A 16,535-nucleotide genomic window follows, 5' to 3' on the forward strand; every position below is an offset into this window, starting at 1 on the left:
GTATATATATTAATACAGAAGTGGTAAATTACAAAGTGTTGAGAAATGGCTGTGCACTGTATTTTATTTTTATTTATTGATATTTTAAATAATCATTTACCGACCCACTCACTATTATTTTGAGGATTTGTGAATAAAGAGTACCTGGCCCTTTTCGAAAATTTGCTTACATTTAAATTCTATAAAAAAAATAAATAAATAAATAAATAAAAAATAATCAAAATACATAAACTAGCTTGACACATGCTATACATAGATGTAACTGAATCTTTTATAGTATTATAAACCTACCTAAGGGCACTTCTGTCAATCATTTCGTTTACAAAATCTCCGGGAATGTCAATATAGCAAGCACCAGGTCGGCCGTACATGCTAGTTCTCACAGCCTTGGGAAACAAAAGGAATCAAATGACTCTTTTACTGCCTATACATTCTCATGTAATCCTTTAGGTTAGCAATCCCCACATAAAGCAAATATTAAAAATGAATTAATTCCACTGAATAAGTAAATAGACAGGATGAGGATGATTCAAAGGGGCTGATTTCCAGCACCCTCTGATTTTTAACACTGTATAGTATGTAGTATGAGAGCAGTACTTGCTGGACTTGTGGGATTTATCAAATCCTGTCCAGAGGAAAAGTTGCTCAGTTGCCCATAGCAACCAATCAGCTCACTTCTTTAATTTTTAACAAGGCTTTTGCAAAACAAAAGAAGCAATCTGATTGGTTGCTACGGGCAACTTTTCCTTTGCACAGGTTTTTATATATTTCCCCCGCTGTGTTCTGACCTCCTGCTCGTTTCTCTGGTTTCTTTCCTTGTCTCCTGACTTTGGCATTGACATTCCCTCCTGGCTCCTGACCCTGGCTTTGCTTTTGACCTCTCTTTGGTACCTCTTAGCTACTGATCCAGCACTGACCTTTGCCTCCCTACGGTCTTTGATTCTGTCCATGATGTGCCTCTCTGTTGTTGATCCTGCTAATTAGACTCTCCTCCCCTTTAAATACCATAAATAGCTTTAATGTACAATCTTTCTAGGATAAGAAATACATTTTCTATCATGTTTTGCTTCTGTTTATTTCCCTTAGGGTTAATAGGCCAAGTTCTGGACAAAACCAATCCCCTTCACCCTCTGGCAGCTCACAATATACAGTCATGGCCGTAAATTGTGGCACCCCTGAAATTAAGTATTTCTCATAGAAAAGTAGCACATTGCAGTAACACATTTTTTGCTATACACATGTTCATCTCCAATGTGTATTTTGGAACTAAACCAAAAATGGGAGGGAAAAAAAAGCAAAATTGGACATAATGTCACACCAAACTCCAAAAATGGGCTGGACAAAATTATTGGCACTCTTATCTTAATATTTGGCTGCACACCCTTTGGAAAAAATAACTGAAATCAGTGGCTTCCTACAACCATCAATAAGCTTCTTACACCTCTCAGTCGGAATGTTGGACCACTCTTCCTTTGCAAACTGCTCCAGGTTTCTCTTACTGGAAGGCGCCTTTTACCAACAGCAATTTTAAGATCTCCCCACAGGTGTTCAATGGGATTTAGATCTGGACTCGTTGCTGGCCACTTCAGAACTCTCCAACGCTTTGTTGCCATCCATTTCTGGGGGCTTTTTGACGCATGTTTGGGGTCATTGTCCTGCTGGCAAAACTGAGATAACGGATGCAAACCCAGCTTTCTGACACTGGGCTGTACAGTGCGACCCAAAATCCGTTGGTAATACTCAGATTTCATGATGCCTTGCACATATTCAAGGCACCCAGTGCCAGAGGCAGCAAAACAACCCCAAAACATTGAACCTCCACCATATTTCACTGTAGGTACTGTGTTCTTTTCTTTGTAGGTCTCATTCTGTTTTCGGTAAACAGTAGAATGATGTGCCTCATCTGTCCACAATACGTTTTCCCAGAAGGATTTTGGCTTACTCAAGTTCATTTTGGCAAAATGTAGTATTGCTTTTTTTATGTCTCTGTTTCAGCAGTGGGGTCCTCCTGGGTCTCCTGCCATAGCGTTTCATTTCATTTAAATGTCGATGGATAGTTTGCGCTGACACTGATGCTCCCTGAACCTGCAGGATAGCTTGAATATCTTCGGAACTTTTTTGGGGCTGCTTATACACCATCCGGACAATCCTGCATTGACACCTTTCATCAATTTTTCTCTTCCATCCACGCCAAGGGAGATTCACTACAGTGCCATGGGTTACAAACTTCTTGATAATGTTGCGCATTGTGGACTAAGGCAAATCTAGATCTCTGGAGATGTACGTGTAACCTTGAGATTGTTGATATTTTTCCAAAATTTTGGTTCTCTTCTCTTTCAGTTGTCCATGCTTAGTGTGGCATACACAGACACACAATGAAAAGACTAAGTGAACTTCTCTCCTTTTTATCTGTTTCCAGGTGTGATTTTTATATTTCCCACACCTGTTACTTGCCCCAGGTGAGTTGAAAGGAGTATCACATGCTTGAAACAATCTTATTTATCCCCAATTTTGAAAGGGTGCCAATAATTTTGTCCAGCCCATTTTTGGAGTTTGGTGTGTCATTATGTCCAATTTGCTTTTTTTTCATCCCTTTTTTGGTTTAGTTCCAATACACACAAAGGGAATAAACATGTGTATAGCAAAACGTGGGTTACTGCAATCCTTTCGTGTGAGAAATACTTAATTCTCTTGAAAAATTTCAGGGGTGCTAACATTTACAGACATGACTGTATTCCCCTCTTTACTTCACCTTCAGGAGTGTTCTTTGCTATGCTGCCTGGCTGTTCTAGCAGTCAGCTCTCCATACACTGATCTAATTCTAAGCTTTTGAGAGACTTTTGTTTATACACAGCAGCCAATCTGAGGGGGTATAACAATAATGTGGAAAGAAAAAGCTGCAACCTGAAGCAAGGATGGGACAGTAGGTGTGTCTTAGACTACCTGTAGGAACTGTGACTAAACTGTAGTCACGGATCCTAGCTCTATACTAATATAGTGGAGCTAAAAAGCAGCATGCAAAAGGATCATAAATAAAAGGTAATCATAACTTACAGATGCTGGCCCTGATTTACTAAGAGTAAAGTGTAGCTTTCTTTGTAGGTTTAGTTTCCCGACAGGTATTTTTCTACAGTATTTACTAATGTTTCCCTACATTTTTTAAAATTTTTTTTTACAACTGCTCTGAGCTGTGGGCTTTTCCAGAGCTCAAATTCACCACATTTTCTATAGAGCCTTACATTAGTAAATATGTTGGGATTTTTAGAAAATGTCAGGAACACGCCTCCTTTTCGATGGCCACACCCCCTTTCCCAGCGTCCATGCCCGCTTATCGGGTTTTCTAAGTAAAATGGAGAGCTGGTCAGGTTTTTTGCATTTTTGGCGCAAATTCTGTCGCAGACACATATGTGGCGCAATGAGACACATTTTCGCGTACAACCTGACAAAACAGGTGGGGTTTAAAATAGTAAATCAGGGCCACTAACTTACATATCACTTTTAAGCTCTTGACTGGACAGTTGCTTCCAATAACCTACCTTTTCAACCACAGATGGTATAGCTTCCAAGCTGCCAGGTCTTGCAGAAAATTTACTATATAGTCTACAGGTTTCAACCTATAAAAGTAGTTAAAAAAAAAAAAAAAATCATATGCATTGACTTGTTAGACAGCAGTCTTAGTCATTATTATGTTATTCCAAAACAATAAGCAATAACACAGATACCTGAGGAAATTCTTGGAAAGCACCCATGGTTTCCTGGTTTGTATCAGAAGACCCTCCCAAGACAATGACTGGCCTAAAACAAAAATATATTACCAAAAATACATTTTGGATTCTGTGTGGCACACTTCTATACAGTGCATTGCATAAGTCTTTCCCCCCCCCCCCCCCCCTGGACTTTTTGCCTATTTTGCTTCAAACTGGAATTCAAATACTTTTACCATTTGATCAACACAACATGCATAGTACTTAGAAAATGCAAAATACCTATATTGTGACACAATAACAAGTACAAAAAAAGCTGACAATCTGTTGGATGCATAAGTATTCATCCATGGCCCGTGCTACCTGATCTTGAACTTTAAATCAGTGAGCAGAAGAGGCTATCGGGACTTCGGACGAGTGATGCCTTTGATGCCCCACTCATCAGTTGCCACCAGGAGTTGCTAAGTCTGCACTTAGGCCTGCCAGATCTGAACACTAAAACACAAGCCAGGAGCGTGATTTTTAAATGAGATGAAATGGCACAGGGGTTAGCACTAGTTGATTTGAATACATTTTTTCCCCTTGGTACCCTTTTAAGCTCTGGGGGGGGGGGGGGGGGGGGGGGGGGCAATCCACTGTGTAGGTAGCCAGAGGGCTTAACTCTCCTGGTGCGGCTGTCCCGGCTCTGTGATTGATAGAGCCTGGCTGAACCAGGCTTTATCAAGCAGGCGCAGAGCACACAGATCAATGTGGTTCTATGGAATCACATTGATCTGTATGAGGAATCTACTGATTCCTCCTAAAATTCCCCTAAGGGGACTTAGGGTGCGTTCACACTGTGGAATCTCCGCTCGCTGAATTCAGCGAGCGGAGATTCTGTCTGGCGGCCACTGCCGAAAATACTTCGCCGCTAGGGCCGCGGGGCACTGTCATCATTGACGGCTATGCGGTGCTCGCGGAATCCGCAGAAAGTATGAACATGTTCTTTCACTGCGTGGAACAATTTCAGCGGCGGAATTGTCCGCCGCTGAAAATCCGCAGTGTGAACAGGTCTCGCGGAGACCCATTCACACTGTTAAGTTCACACGGCGGAATTCCGTAGTGTGAACGTACCCTAAGAGTGTAAAAAAAAAGTTAAATAAAAAGTAAAAAAAAAAAACACCCATTAACCCCTTCCATGTTAAAAGTTTGAATCACCCCCCTTTTCCCAAATTCCATATAAAAAATATGTAAACATAATAAAAATATACATATGTGGTATCACCGCGTGCGTAAATGTCCGAACTATAAAAATATTATGTTAATTAAACCGCACGGTCAATGGCGTACACGGAAAAAAGTTGCAAATCAAAATTTGCGGATTTTTGGACACTTTGTATACCCCAAAAAAATTTATAAAAAGCGATCAAAGTCCCATCAAAACAAAAAATGATACCGATAAAAACTTCAGATCACGGTGCAAAAATTGAGCACTTATACCGCCCCGTACATGGGAGAATAAAAAAGGTATAGGGGCCAGAAGAAGACAATTTTACGCATACTAATTTTGGTGCATGTAGTTATAATTTTTTTCAAGCAGTAAAATAAAATAAAATAAAACCTATATAAATTAGGTATCTTTGTAACTGTATGGACCTACAAAATAAAGATATGGTGTAATTTCTACCGAAAAGTGCACTGCGTAGAAACGGAAGCCCCCAAAATTTACAAAATGGATTTTTTTGTTTCCAATTTTTGGCCCACAAATATTTTTTTTCTGGATTCGCCTTAAATTTTGTAGTAAAATTATTGATTGAGTACAACTGGTGGTGCAAAAAAAAAAAAAAAAAAAAGGCCCTCATATGGGTCTGTATGTGCAAATCTGAAAGCATTAGGATTTTTAGAAGGTGATGAGAAAAAAACAAAAGTGCAAAAACGGAAAACCTTCCGTCCTTAAAGGAGTAGTCCAGTGGTGAACAACTTATCCCCTATCCTAAGAATAGGGGATAAGTTGCAGATCGCGGGGGGGTCCCCCCCCGAGATCTCCTGTACGGAACCCCGACAGCCCGCGGGAACGGGGGGTGTCGTCCTCCGCACAAAGCGGCGGCCGACACGCCCCCTCAATACAATTCTATGGCAGAGCCGGAGCGCTGCCTTCGGCAATCTCTGGCTCTGCCATAGCGATGTATTGAGGGGGCGTGTCGGCCGCCGCTTCGTGCGGTGGTCGGCAAACGCTATCTGGCCGGAGAGCCGGCCCCCGTACAGAGGGATCGCAGGGGGCCCCAGCGGTCGGACCCCCCGCGATCTCAAACTTATCCCCTATCCTTAGGATAGGGGATACGTTTTTCACCACTGGACTACCCCTTTAAGGGGTTAATGTGTCAAAGGATGTGGTCAGTCCTGGGTCAGCTGACTTCCTATGAACTACAGGATGACATCACCTATGAAATCACTGCTGCTAGCATTCACAAGAACTTCTACATTATTCTCTAGTAAATAGAATAATAATAAAAAAACAGTGCAAGGCTGTCCATAACCTTTAACATCATAAGACATACAATGTATACGTATATACATACACACGTATACACAAAGTATTCCTTACCAGCAGTTCATGTTAGAATTTGCCATGCCGCTAAGAGCATGAATAAGTCCTGGCCCAGACACTACAAGGCACACAGCAGGTCTGTAAAATGAATCTGCATTAATACAATATATTTATTTAATTATTTGTTTTCTTTATTTTAATTTATTTATACAAAAAAATGGCACTCCTGATTTTGTGCTTACCTGCCTGTGAGGTACCCCACAGCTGAGGCGGCATAGCAAGCCTGAAATACAATATAGAAAAATGTCCATTTACAGAGCAGGGAAGAATGAATTCACATCTCAATGGGGGAGATTTATCAAAACCTGCCCAGAGGAAAAATTGCCCAGTTGCCCATAGCAACCAATCAGATCGCTTCTTTCATTTTTAACAAGGCCTCTGCAAAATGAAAGAAGCGATCTGATTGGTTGCTATGGGCAACTGGGCAACTTTTCCTTTGCACAGGTTTTGATAAATCCCTTGATAAATCTCCCCCAATGAGATTTTACACATCTAGTTAAGGGCGGGTTCCCACCACGTTTTTGCAATACAGTTTTTTTTTCAGGTTTTTGATAAAAAAAACGGATTCCTCAAAACCTGACTAAACTGTATCAAAACGTGTGTACAAAGTTTTATCTGTATATGGTTGAAAACCATATATGGTTTGAAAAGTGATGTCCGGTTGGATCCGTTTTTTAAGAAAAAAACGCATACGTTTTGAACTTTTCACTCCATTATGAATAAAGTTTCACTTGTTTGATTGAAATTCCAAGAAAAAAAACTGTGCAAAGTCAAAAACCGTATGGTAAAAACCGGATGGAACCGTACGCACACACAATTCTGTACGGTTCCCATTGACTCCCATGTTGAAAAAAAAACGTATACGAGTCAATACGGTTTTTCACCTGGACCAAAAACTGTGGTAGGCCACGGTTTTCTGTCCAGAAAAAAAAAAAAAAAAAAAAAGTAAAAAAAACCGTGTGGTGTGAAAAACGGAGACAACCGTATGCAATATGGTGCATACGGTTTTGAATGGAAAGTCTATGGGCATGGTTTTCTGTACAGTTGCATACGTTTTTTTTGTTTTTTTTGTTTTTTTTAAAACCGTATCCAAAAACTGTATAGAAAATCGTGGTGTGAACCCACCCTAAGGCAAAAGTATAACAGAGACCCCAGACTTATATGTACATTGGTGACTTTATTATGTAAGATGTATTCTATGATAAGAAATGATGGCATATCGCTAGGGCAAGACATCACTTCTGACTAGAGATGAGCGAACTTACAGTAAATTCGATTCGCTACGAACTTCTCGGCTCGGCAGTTGATGACTTCAACTATGTTCCTGCATAAATTAGTTCAGCTTTCAGGTGCTCCGGTGGGCTGGAAAAGTCTCAAACTTGCTACAATATCGATGCTCATTTGTTACAAACTTGCTACTAACTATTGAAATATCCACTATCTGCCTAAAACTACTGATACCTTGGATACAATTAACGGCTTTTCCAACCAACTTACGGGTGGCAGTATTAACTATAAATGATTTTATTGTACTATTATTCCTCTCTACTTATACCTGTTTTTTAATTGTTATATTTATGCTTACAGTCCACAGCAAGGGCCCTGCTTGGACTTATACGTTATGAAATATTTTAATACAGTAACCCCCCGACATGCGATGGCCCCGACATATGATCAAATCGACATACGGTGGCCTCTCAGAGGCCATCGCATGTTGATGTCAGCATCGACATACGATGCTTTTATATGTCGGGGCCATCGCATTAACTGCTATCCGACAGCGCAAAATGCTTAAGCTGCTGTCGGATAGCAGTTTAAGCATCCCGGACAGGTTCACTTACCAATCCCCACTGCTCCGGGTCCACTTCGCGATCCTACGGCGTCTTCTGCGTCTTCTCTGGGGTCCGGGCCTCGCTTTCCGGCGTCGTTATTACGGCTCTGTGCACGCTGTCCCGGCGCACCAACGTAATAACGTCACCAGAAAGCGAGGCCCGGACACCGGAGAAGATGCGGAAGAAGCCGGAGGATCCCGAAGAAGACACCGGAGCAGCCGGACAGCATCGGGAGCCCCTGGGACAGCATCGGGAGCGGTGAGGACGCGGTCCGGAGCGGCGGGGACAGGTGAGTATTAAATGCACTTTTTACATTGCACAAATCCCTAAACATACGATGGATTCGACAAACGATGAGTCGTTTGGAACAAATTACCATCGTATGTTGAGGGACCACTCTATTAATAAATTTGAACTTACTTGTTTAAACCAGCTTTTCTAATTATATATATTATATAAACGTGAGCCCCCAACCTTTTTCTAATTCATAGATGTCCCAGACTGGTGATGCCTGCCCCAGTTTTATGCTGCCAGCGGTTTGGGCAGTATAAACCTGGTGACAGGTTCCCTTAAAGGGCAAATGACATGCTTAAGTTATCATGCTTGTGTTCCAGAACAGCACTTACGGCTTGCTCATTTCTCATCCCCACATACTTGATCCCAGCAACCTGAGCAGCAATTGCAACTTCAATGACAGGAATGCCGACAATACCAAACATGTACTTTACATTCTGAAAAACAAACAGATCATAAGGTGGTCACAGAAAAGCAAACATGAATTGTACTTTTTTCAATAACAATTATAACAATGTCAATAACAATTATTCCTATGGTTTTTAATAATCTGTGTGTGTATGGACAGTGCATATGACTAGACATTGATTGAGGTCGGTGTAAATACCACTACAGTGATCCCTTAAAGGGGTACTCCATCCCTAAACAGCTGTTAAGCCCCCTCCAATAGACTTGCATTGAGGGGGCGGGGCATGACTTCACACGGGGGCGGAGACATGATGTCACGATCTTCCGTTCCGGTGGTCGGGAGCCAGAACCTCCAGCGCTGCCGGAAGCAGATACAGGAGGGTGCTGCATGCTATATTGCGGGGGTCCCCAGCGGTGGGACCCCTGCGATCAGACATCTTATCCCCTATCCTTTGGATAGGTGATAAGATGTCTTGGGGTGGAGTACCCCTTTAACTTACAATGTCATCAGGTTACAATATTTTAAACATACAATGGTCTTTTCTGGACCAATGTAACCTGAAACCAGACTCAACATACAATGATACGAACAGTCTAGATCTGCCAAACGTTTCAATAGCTGGAAGATCTGACAATCAGAATGGACATTTCACTGGTAAAATACCTGTATTACTCAAGTATATGCACTTACTGGCTGTCTGGTAGCGCCCCCTACAGTAAAGGAAGGTACTACATGTTCTGTACTACTCTTTACCTGTACAACACAAATAGAAAAACACAGCCGTACATCCACCATTTGTAGTTTGATCTACTTGCTTCTCAGCATAATTTAAAAACTAACAGGTTGTTAGTATACATTTTGATCAAAAAGTACAAGCCCACTCGCCACGTCAAGGCCAACTAGTCAAAGTGGGTCCCTAACCTGACACTGGCGTAGCGCCAGTAGGCGACCACCACCTCCGAGACACTAAGCCCACGGGTATGGCCTAGTAGCCAGGCAGCCCCACTGCTGCCCGACCAAGCCCCTGGCTCCGGGCCACACCACCCCACAGACAAAGTATCACAAAAACAATGGCTGCTAGAGAGCACCTCACCAGTGTGAAACCTACCATGTGCTCCCTGCCAGAGGGCCAAAAATACAAATTGTGGATGTGCGGTTGTGTTTCTTTTTCTCTGTGTTTTACATTTGTAGTCTCCCGTCTTTCATAGCCAGCACTCTGCTCCACCCATTCGGCCCAGGCATTTTTAATCATCAAGAGACTGCATATGGGTTTTCTCCTAACATTCTCCCAGCCATCTGGCAGGGAGCACATGGTAGATGTTCACACTGGTGTGGTACTCTGTGGCGATCATTGTCTACGTGATGCTTTGCTTTGGAGCCAGGGGCTTGGTCAGGCAGCAGTGGGGCTGCCTGGCCACTGGATCATTCCCCTTGTGGGCATGGTGTCACGTGGGGGGTGGTTGCCGCCCGGCACTACGCCAGTGTTAGGTTAGGGACCCACTCTGACTAGGTGGCCTTGACGTGGCGAGTGGGCTTGTACTTTTTGATCAATAGGTATACTAACAACCTGTTAGTTTTGGAATTAATGCTGAGAAGCAAGTAGATCAAAATACAAATTGTGGATGTGTGGCTATGTTTCTTTTTCTCTTTGTGTTTTACTACTCTTAACCACTTAAAGGGGCACTTCGCATCTAGACATCTTATCCCCTATCCAAAGGATCGGCCGTGCCCGGCATTAGCCATGGGTCCTGGCTGCCTGTAGCAACCGGGACCCACCGGGTTTAACCTGTTCTCTGCTGGTGAGAACGGTTTAAACCAGATAAACGGGACCAGGGCGTATAGGTACGCCCTGAGTCCTTAAGGATCAGGGGTGCAGGGTGTATGCATACACCCTGCATCCCCAAGAGGTTAAAGGGGTATTCCAGTAAAAAAAAAAACTTTATTTTTTATATCAACTGGCTCCAGAAAGTTAAACATATTTGTAAATTACTTCTATTAAAAAAGATGAATCCTTCCAATAATTATCAGCTGCTGAAGCTGTGAGTTGTTCCTTTCTGCACAGAGTAGAAGAGGTTTGCTATGGGGATTTGCTTCTACTCTGGACAGTTTCAGAGACAGGTGTCATCCGAGAGCACTTAGACAGAAAAGAACAACTCAACTTCAGCAGCTCCTAAGTACTGAAAGGATTAAGATATTTTTTTTTTATAGAAGTAATTTACAAATCTGTTTATTTTCTGGAGCCAGTTGATATATAAAGTTTTTTCCTGGATAACCCCTTTAATATAATAAGTGGACTCAGAGGCGTAGCGTGGGGGGTGCAGGGGGGGCCGGCCGCACCGGGCGCAACATCTGGGGGGGGGGGGGGGGGGGGGGCACGCTCTCCGGGATAGGAATGCCTTGCCCCGGGTGCTGGGACATAAATAACAAAGCACATGTGCTGCATCCATGTAGATCAGTGTTCCCCAACCAGGGTGCCTCCAGCTGTTGCAAAACCACAATTCCAACGGCTGTCCGGGCATGCTGGGAGTTGTAGTTTTGCAACAGCTGGAGGCACCCTAGTTTGGAAACACTGATGTAGATAAAGAACCTTACAATATTAGTGAATCAGATGTGGCACTACAAACCTCAGCATGCACTTAATGCAATATGCAATGGTCATATATAAATGAGTTATACATTACTTCCCAGAGTCTAAAGCAGTATTATCCATTCTACTTCACAAGAAATTCTGCAGCAGCTCAGCCTGAGCTATCACTGAGGGATTTTGTGTTGCTCAGTACCTATAGTATAAAATAATGGATCTTACTTGTGCCACCAAGGCTTCTGCAATGACCTGTGCCCCGGTGAGCAGCTCCTTGGGTGCCATGTCTCTGCTCAGTGATCTCCGCTCTGCACAATCACTTCCCTGTATACAGGCGTCAGATGTGTCAGCAAACGCCACGCCCCCTAGCGAGGCGCCTGTAGGATAGAACGCAATAAGGGGCGGGGACAAACGTGTTCGTGAACCAATGAGACGCCAGGTACCGCCCCTCTTCGTCATTTCACCCAATACCAGACATTGCCCGAGAGTGTAGACAGTACAACGTCCAGTGCGGATCGGTTCGAAGGGTGACTGGTATGTAGTGGTCACATTATAGTGACACCATGATAATTCACTTAACAGACCTTGTACCGCTGTTATGTGTCACGTGTTCTCCTCCTGCAGTGCTGTCCAGTGTTCAAAATACCCACACTGCCCCCCATCCAGCTCCTTACCACAGGTGGTGGAGTCTTTTCCAGTGGTCACCTCATAGCCCCTCTGTAGGACCCTCAGATAAAGATTAATCTGCAGGTGAGGTGCCGGTCCAAGTCAGGCTGGGTTCACACCACGTTTTTGCCATATTGTTTTCAATCAGTTTTGGAACTGTATGGGAAAAAGTAAACCACATGCGTTTTTAAACCGTATACAGTGACCCCCGACCTACGATGGCCCCCGACATACGATAATTTCAACATACAATGCTTTTGTATGTCGGGGCCATCGCATAAACGGCTATTCCGGCAGCGCAGACTGCTTCAGCTGCCACCGGATAGCCGTTTACGGTGCCCCGTGTGGTCCGGTGACGATCACTTACCTGTCCTCGGGGCTCTGGCGCGTCCTCTTTGGGATCCCCTTGCATCGTCGGTGCTCTCCATCGACGTCATCACCTAGCTGCGCACAACGTCCCATCATCCAATAGGAGCGGCGTGCATAACGACGTGATGGCGGCGACGGAGAGCGAGGATGTCGGGGAAGCAGAGGCCTTGCCGGAGCGTCGGGGACACCCCGGGGACGTGGCAACAACGATGGAGGGCGACATCCAGGGCAGCGGTGATGGTCCGGAGCGGCAGGGACACTTGAGTATAACCTCCAATACAATTGGTCTTTAACCTGCGGACCTCCATATATTGCAAAACTACAACTCCTAGCATGCCCGGACAGCCGTTGGCTGTCCGGGCATGCTGGGTGTTGTAGTTTTGCAACATCTGGAGTAGGGCTGGGCGGTATACCGGTTCATACCGAATACCGACATTTTTGTGCTGCACGATATGAATTTTTCCCCATACCGCAATACCGGTTTGGCCCCTCCCCCTTGGGAATGAATGAATTATCAGCACAGCGCAGCGCTGTCCCCACATCGGGGAACTAATCATACGTGACACGCCGGTGCTGTTCTGCTCCCCCCCACCAAATCATGTTACCTACCTACCTTGGTCATACCGCCCAGCTCTAATCTGGAGGTCCGCATGTTGTAGACCACTGTCCTATACTTTACATTGCACGGATCCCTCAACATACGATGGTTTCAACAAACGATTGTTCATTTGGAACGGATTACCATCGTATGTTGAGGGACCACTGTACTGTTTTGCACCACTGTAAGTGCATACGGTTCTGTCGATTGCTTTTATAAAAAAAAATAAAAAAAACGTATGCATTGACTCTCCATTGAAAACCATATGCCAAAAGATGCATCTGGTTGCATCCTTTTTGCATATTTTATGGCCTTGTCTTTTTTTTTTTTTTCCCGTACCCAAAACCGTAGCCTACCATGGTTTTAAACCGTATGTTTTTTTTTTTTTAACATGGGAGTTATTGGGAACCGTACAGTACCGTATGTGTGTACGGTTCCATCCGGTTTTCACCATCCGGTTTTTGACTTTGTACAGTTTTTTTTCTTGGAATTTCAATCAAACAAGTTAAACTTTATTCATAATGGAGTGAAAAGTTAAAGACGTATAGTTAAAAAATAGATGCAACCGGACATCATTTGTCAAACCGTATACGAGTTAAAATTTGTATACACGTTTTGATACAGTTTAGTCCCGTTTTGAGGAATTGGTTTTTCATCAAAAACCTGATACGGAAACTGTATTGCAAAAACGTGGTGTGTTGCACCCATAGTGATTTTCCCCCAGCAAACAATCACCACTCAGCCCACATTGGTTTGAATCTGCAGCACATATGATTCCCCCCTTGCGCCAGGGTGTCTAACATGTGGCCCACTGAACATGGAATTGTGACCCATGATAACTGCACTTCATTTCCCCCATCAGTATTAAGGACATCCCTGTGTCACGAAAGATCTTTTTGGGACACAAGGATGCCCCGGTTCACTCTCTGTGGCCCCGTTAAAGGGCTATTCCAGGAAAAAACTTTTTTTCTTATATCAACTGGCTCCAGAAAGTTAAACAGATTTGTAAATCACTTCTATTAAAAAATCTTAATCCTTTCAATAATTATCAGCTGCTGAAGTTGAGTTGTTGTTTTCTGCCTGGCAACAGTGCTCTCTGCTGACATATCTGCTTGTCTCGGGAACTGCACAGAGTAGAAGAGGTTTGCTATGGGGATTTTCTTCTAAACTGGGCGGTTCCCGAGACAGGTGTCATCAGAGAGCACTTAGAGAGAAAAGAACAACTCAGCAGCTCATAAGTACTGAAAGGATTAAGATGTTTTAATAGAAGTAATTTACAAATCTGTTTAACTTTCTGGAGCCAGTTGAAAAGAAAAAAAAAAGTTTTTTTTCCTGGAATACCCCTTTAACTTTCAAAACGCAGGGGCCGTCTGGAGGTAGCGCTGGCAGGGACATCCTGTTTGCCCATAGGAGCGGAGCATTGAGCAGGAGGATGCGTGCTGACCAGCATGGTAAATTACCAGCGGCACGTCAGCTTCGGTGCTCTGGAAGGAGCACTGAAGTGGGGTAGTACACAGGCATACAGCCTCCATCCATACACTGTATATGGCTGGAGGCTGTATATCTGTGGGGGCCACTGCCCACCTAATGTGGGGGAACTATACTGCCAGCTTAATGTGGGGTAACTATACTGCCAACCTAATGTGGAGGGAACTATACTGCCAACCTAATTTGGGGAACTATACTGCCAACCTAATGTGGAGGGAACTATCCTGCCAATCTAATTTGGGGAACTATACTGCCAGCCTAATGTGGGGGAACTATACTGCCAACCTAATGTGGGGAACTATACTGCCAACCTAATGTGGGGGGGAACATACTGCCTACCAAATGTGGGGGGAACTATACTGCCAACCTAATGTGGGGGGAACTATACTGCCAACCTAATGTGGAGGGAACTATACTGCCAACCTAATGTAGGGGGAACTACAACCTAATGGGGGGGAACATACTGCCTACCAAATGTGGGGGGGAACTATACTGCCAACCTAATGTGGAGGGAACTATACTGCCAACCTAATGTGGAGGGAACTATACTGCCAACCTAATGTGGAGGGAACTATTCTGCCAACCTAATGTGGAGGGAATTATACTGCCAACCTAATGTGGGGGAACATACTACCAATCTAATGTGGAGGGAACTATACTGCCAACCTAATGTGGGGGAACATACTGCCTACCAAATGTGGGGGGGAACTATACTGCCTACTTAATATGGGGGAACTATGCTGCCAACCTAATGTGGGGGGCTATGCTGCCAATCTGATGGCTCCCAACTAGTGTGTAAGACTTCTGCTAGGATGGATGTTTGCCTTTTACCATCTATAAGCTGTGAAAAAACTGCAGAACGTATGGAATAAAACCAAAAAGAAAAAGAATTCATCTAACAGTGAGTGCCCAAGTTTTTTCCTAAGAACATTATGTAGCCCATACATTTCTATTGTGAATAATGTGTGTGTGTGCGTGTGTGGGGGGGGGGGGGGGGGGGAACTATGCTGCCAACCTAATGTGGGGGAACTTTGCTGTGTACTTAACCCCTTAAGGACCCAGCCAATTTTCAGTGTAGGACCCGGCCATTTTTTGCACATCTGACCACTGTCACTTTAAGCATTAATAACTCTGGGATGCTTTTAACTTTCATTCTGATTCCGAGATTGTTTTTTTGTGACATATTCTACTTTATGTTAGTGGTAAAATTTTATGTTTATGTTAGTGGTAAAATGTTGTCGATACTTGCATCATTCCAAAATTTGATGAAAAAATTGAACATTTTGCATTTTTTTTACTTTGAAGCTCTCTGCTTGTAAGGAAAATGAATATTCCAAATAAATTATATATTGATTCACATATACAATATGTCTACTTTATGTTGGCATCATAAAATTGACATGTTTTTACTTTTGGAAGTAAAGGGCTTCAAAGTTCAGCAGCAATTTTCCAATTTTTCACAAAATTTTCAAAATCGAAATTTTTCAGGGACCAGTTCAGTTTTGAAGTGGATTTGAAGGGCTTTCATATTAGAAATACCCCATAAATGACCCCATTATAAATTACTGCACCCCTCAAAGTATTCAAAGTGACATTCAAAAGGTTTGTTAACCCTTTAGGTGTTTCACAGGAATAGCAGCAAATTGAATGGGAAAAATTAAAATTTTCATTTTTTACACTGGCATGTTCATGTTGAATTTTTACAAGCGGTAAATCTTCCTAAAATGTGTAACCCAATTTCTCTCGATTTAAGGAAATACCTCATGTGTTTGTCATGTGTTCGGCGGGCACAGTAGAGGGCTCAGAAGGGAAGGAGCGACAATGGGATTTTGGAGAGTGAGTTTTTCTGAAATGGTTTTTGGTGGCATGTCACATTTAAGAAGCCCCTATGGTGCTAGAACAGCAAAAAAAACAAAACAAAAAAAAAAACACATGGCATACTATTTTGGAAACCACACCCCTCAAGGAATGTAACAAGGGGTACAGTGAGCCTGAGGTGTTTGAAGA

At 43.2% G+C, this 16,535-nt stretch overlaps 1 protein-coding gene across 1 annotated transcript in view; it reads right to left on the reverse strand.

The window, feature by feature from the left end:
* Nucleotides 1-11,773, reverse strand: part of HACL1 (2-hydroxyacyl-CoA lyase 1) — a 48,052-nt gene extending 36,279 nt beyond the window's left edge. Inside the window, exons 1-7 of the mRNA XM_056519911.1 lie at nt 11,633-11,773; nt 8,750-8,854; nt 6,474-6,514; nt 6,289-6,369; nt 3,723-3,795; nt 3,537-3,614; nt 292-386 (exon numbers count right to left, since the gene is read on the reverse strand). Coding sequence (XP_056375886.1) covers nt 292-386; nt 3,537-3,614; nt 3,723-3,795; nt 6,289-6,369; nt 6,474-6,514; nt 8,750-8,854; nt 11,633-11,692 — 533 coding nt within the window. The 5' untranslated portion in view covers nt 11,693-11,773. The remainder of the gene's footprint in view (nt 1-291; nt 387-3,536; nt 3,615-3,722; nt 3,796-6,288; nt 6,370-6,473; nt 6,515-8,749; nt 8,855-11,632) is intronic.
* Nucleotides 11,774-16,535: the final 4,762 nt, after the last annotated feature.

Source organism: Hyla sarda, chromosome 5 (assembly GCF_029499605.1).
Source record: "Hyla sarda isolate aHylSar1 chromosome 5, aHylSar1.hap1, whole genome shotgun sequence".
Lineage (NCBI taxonomy): Eukaryota > Metazoa > Chordata > Amphibia > Anura > Hylidae > Hyla > Hyla sarda.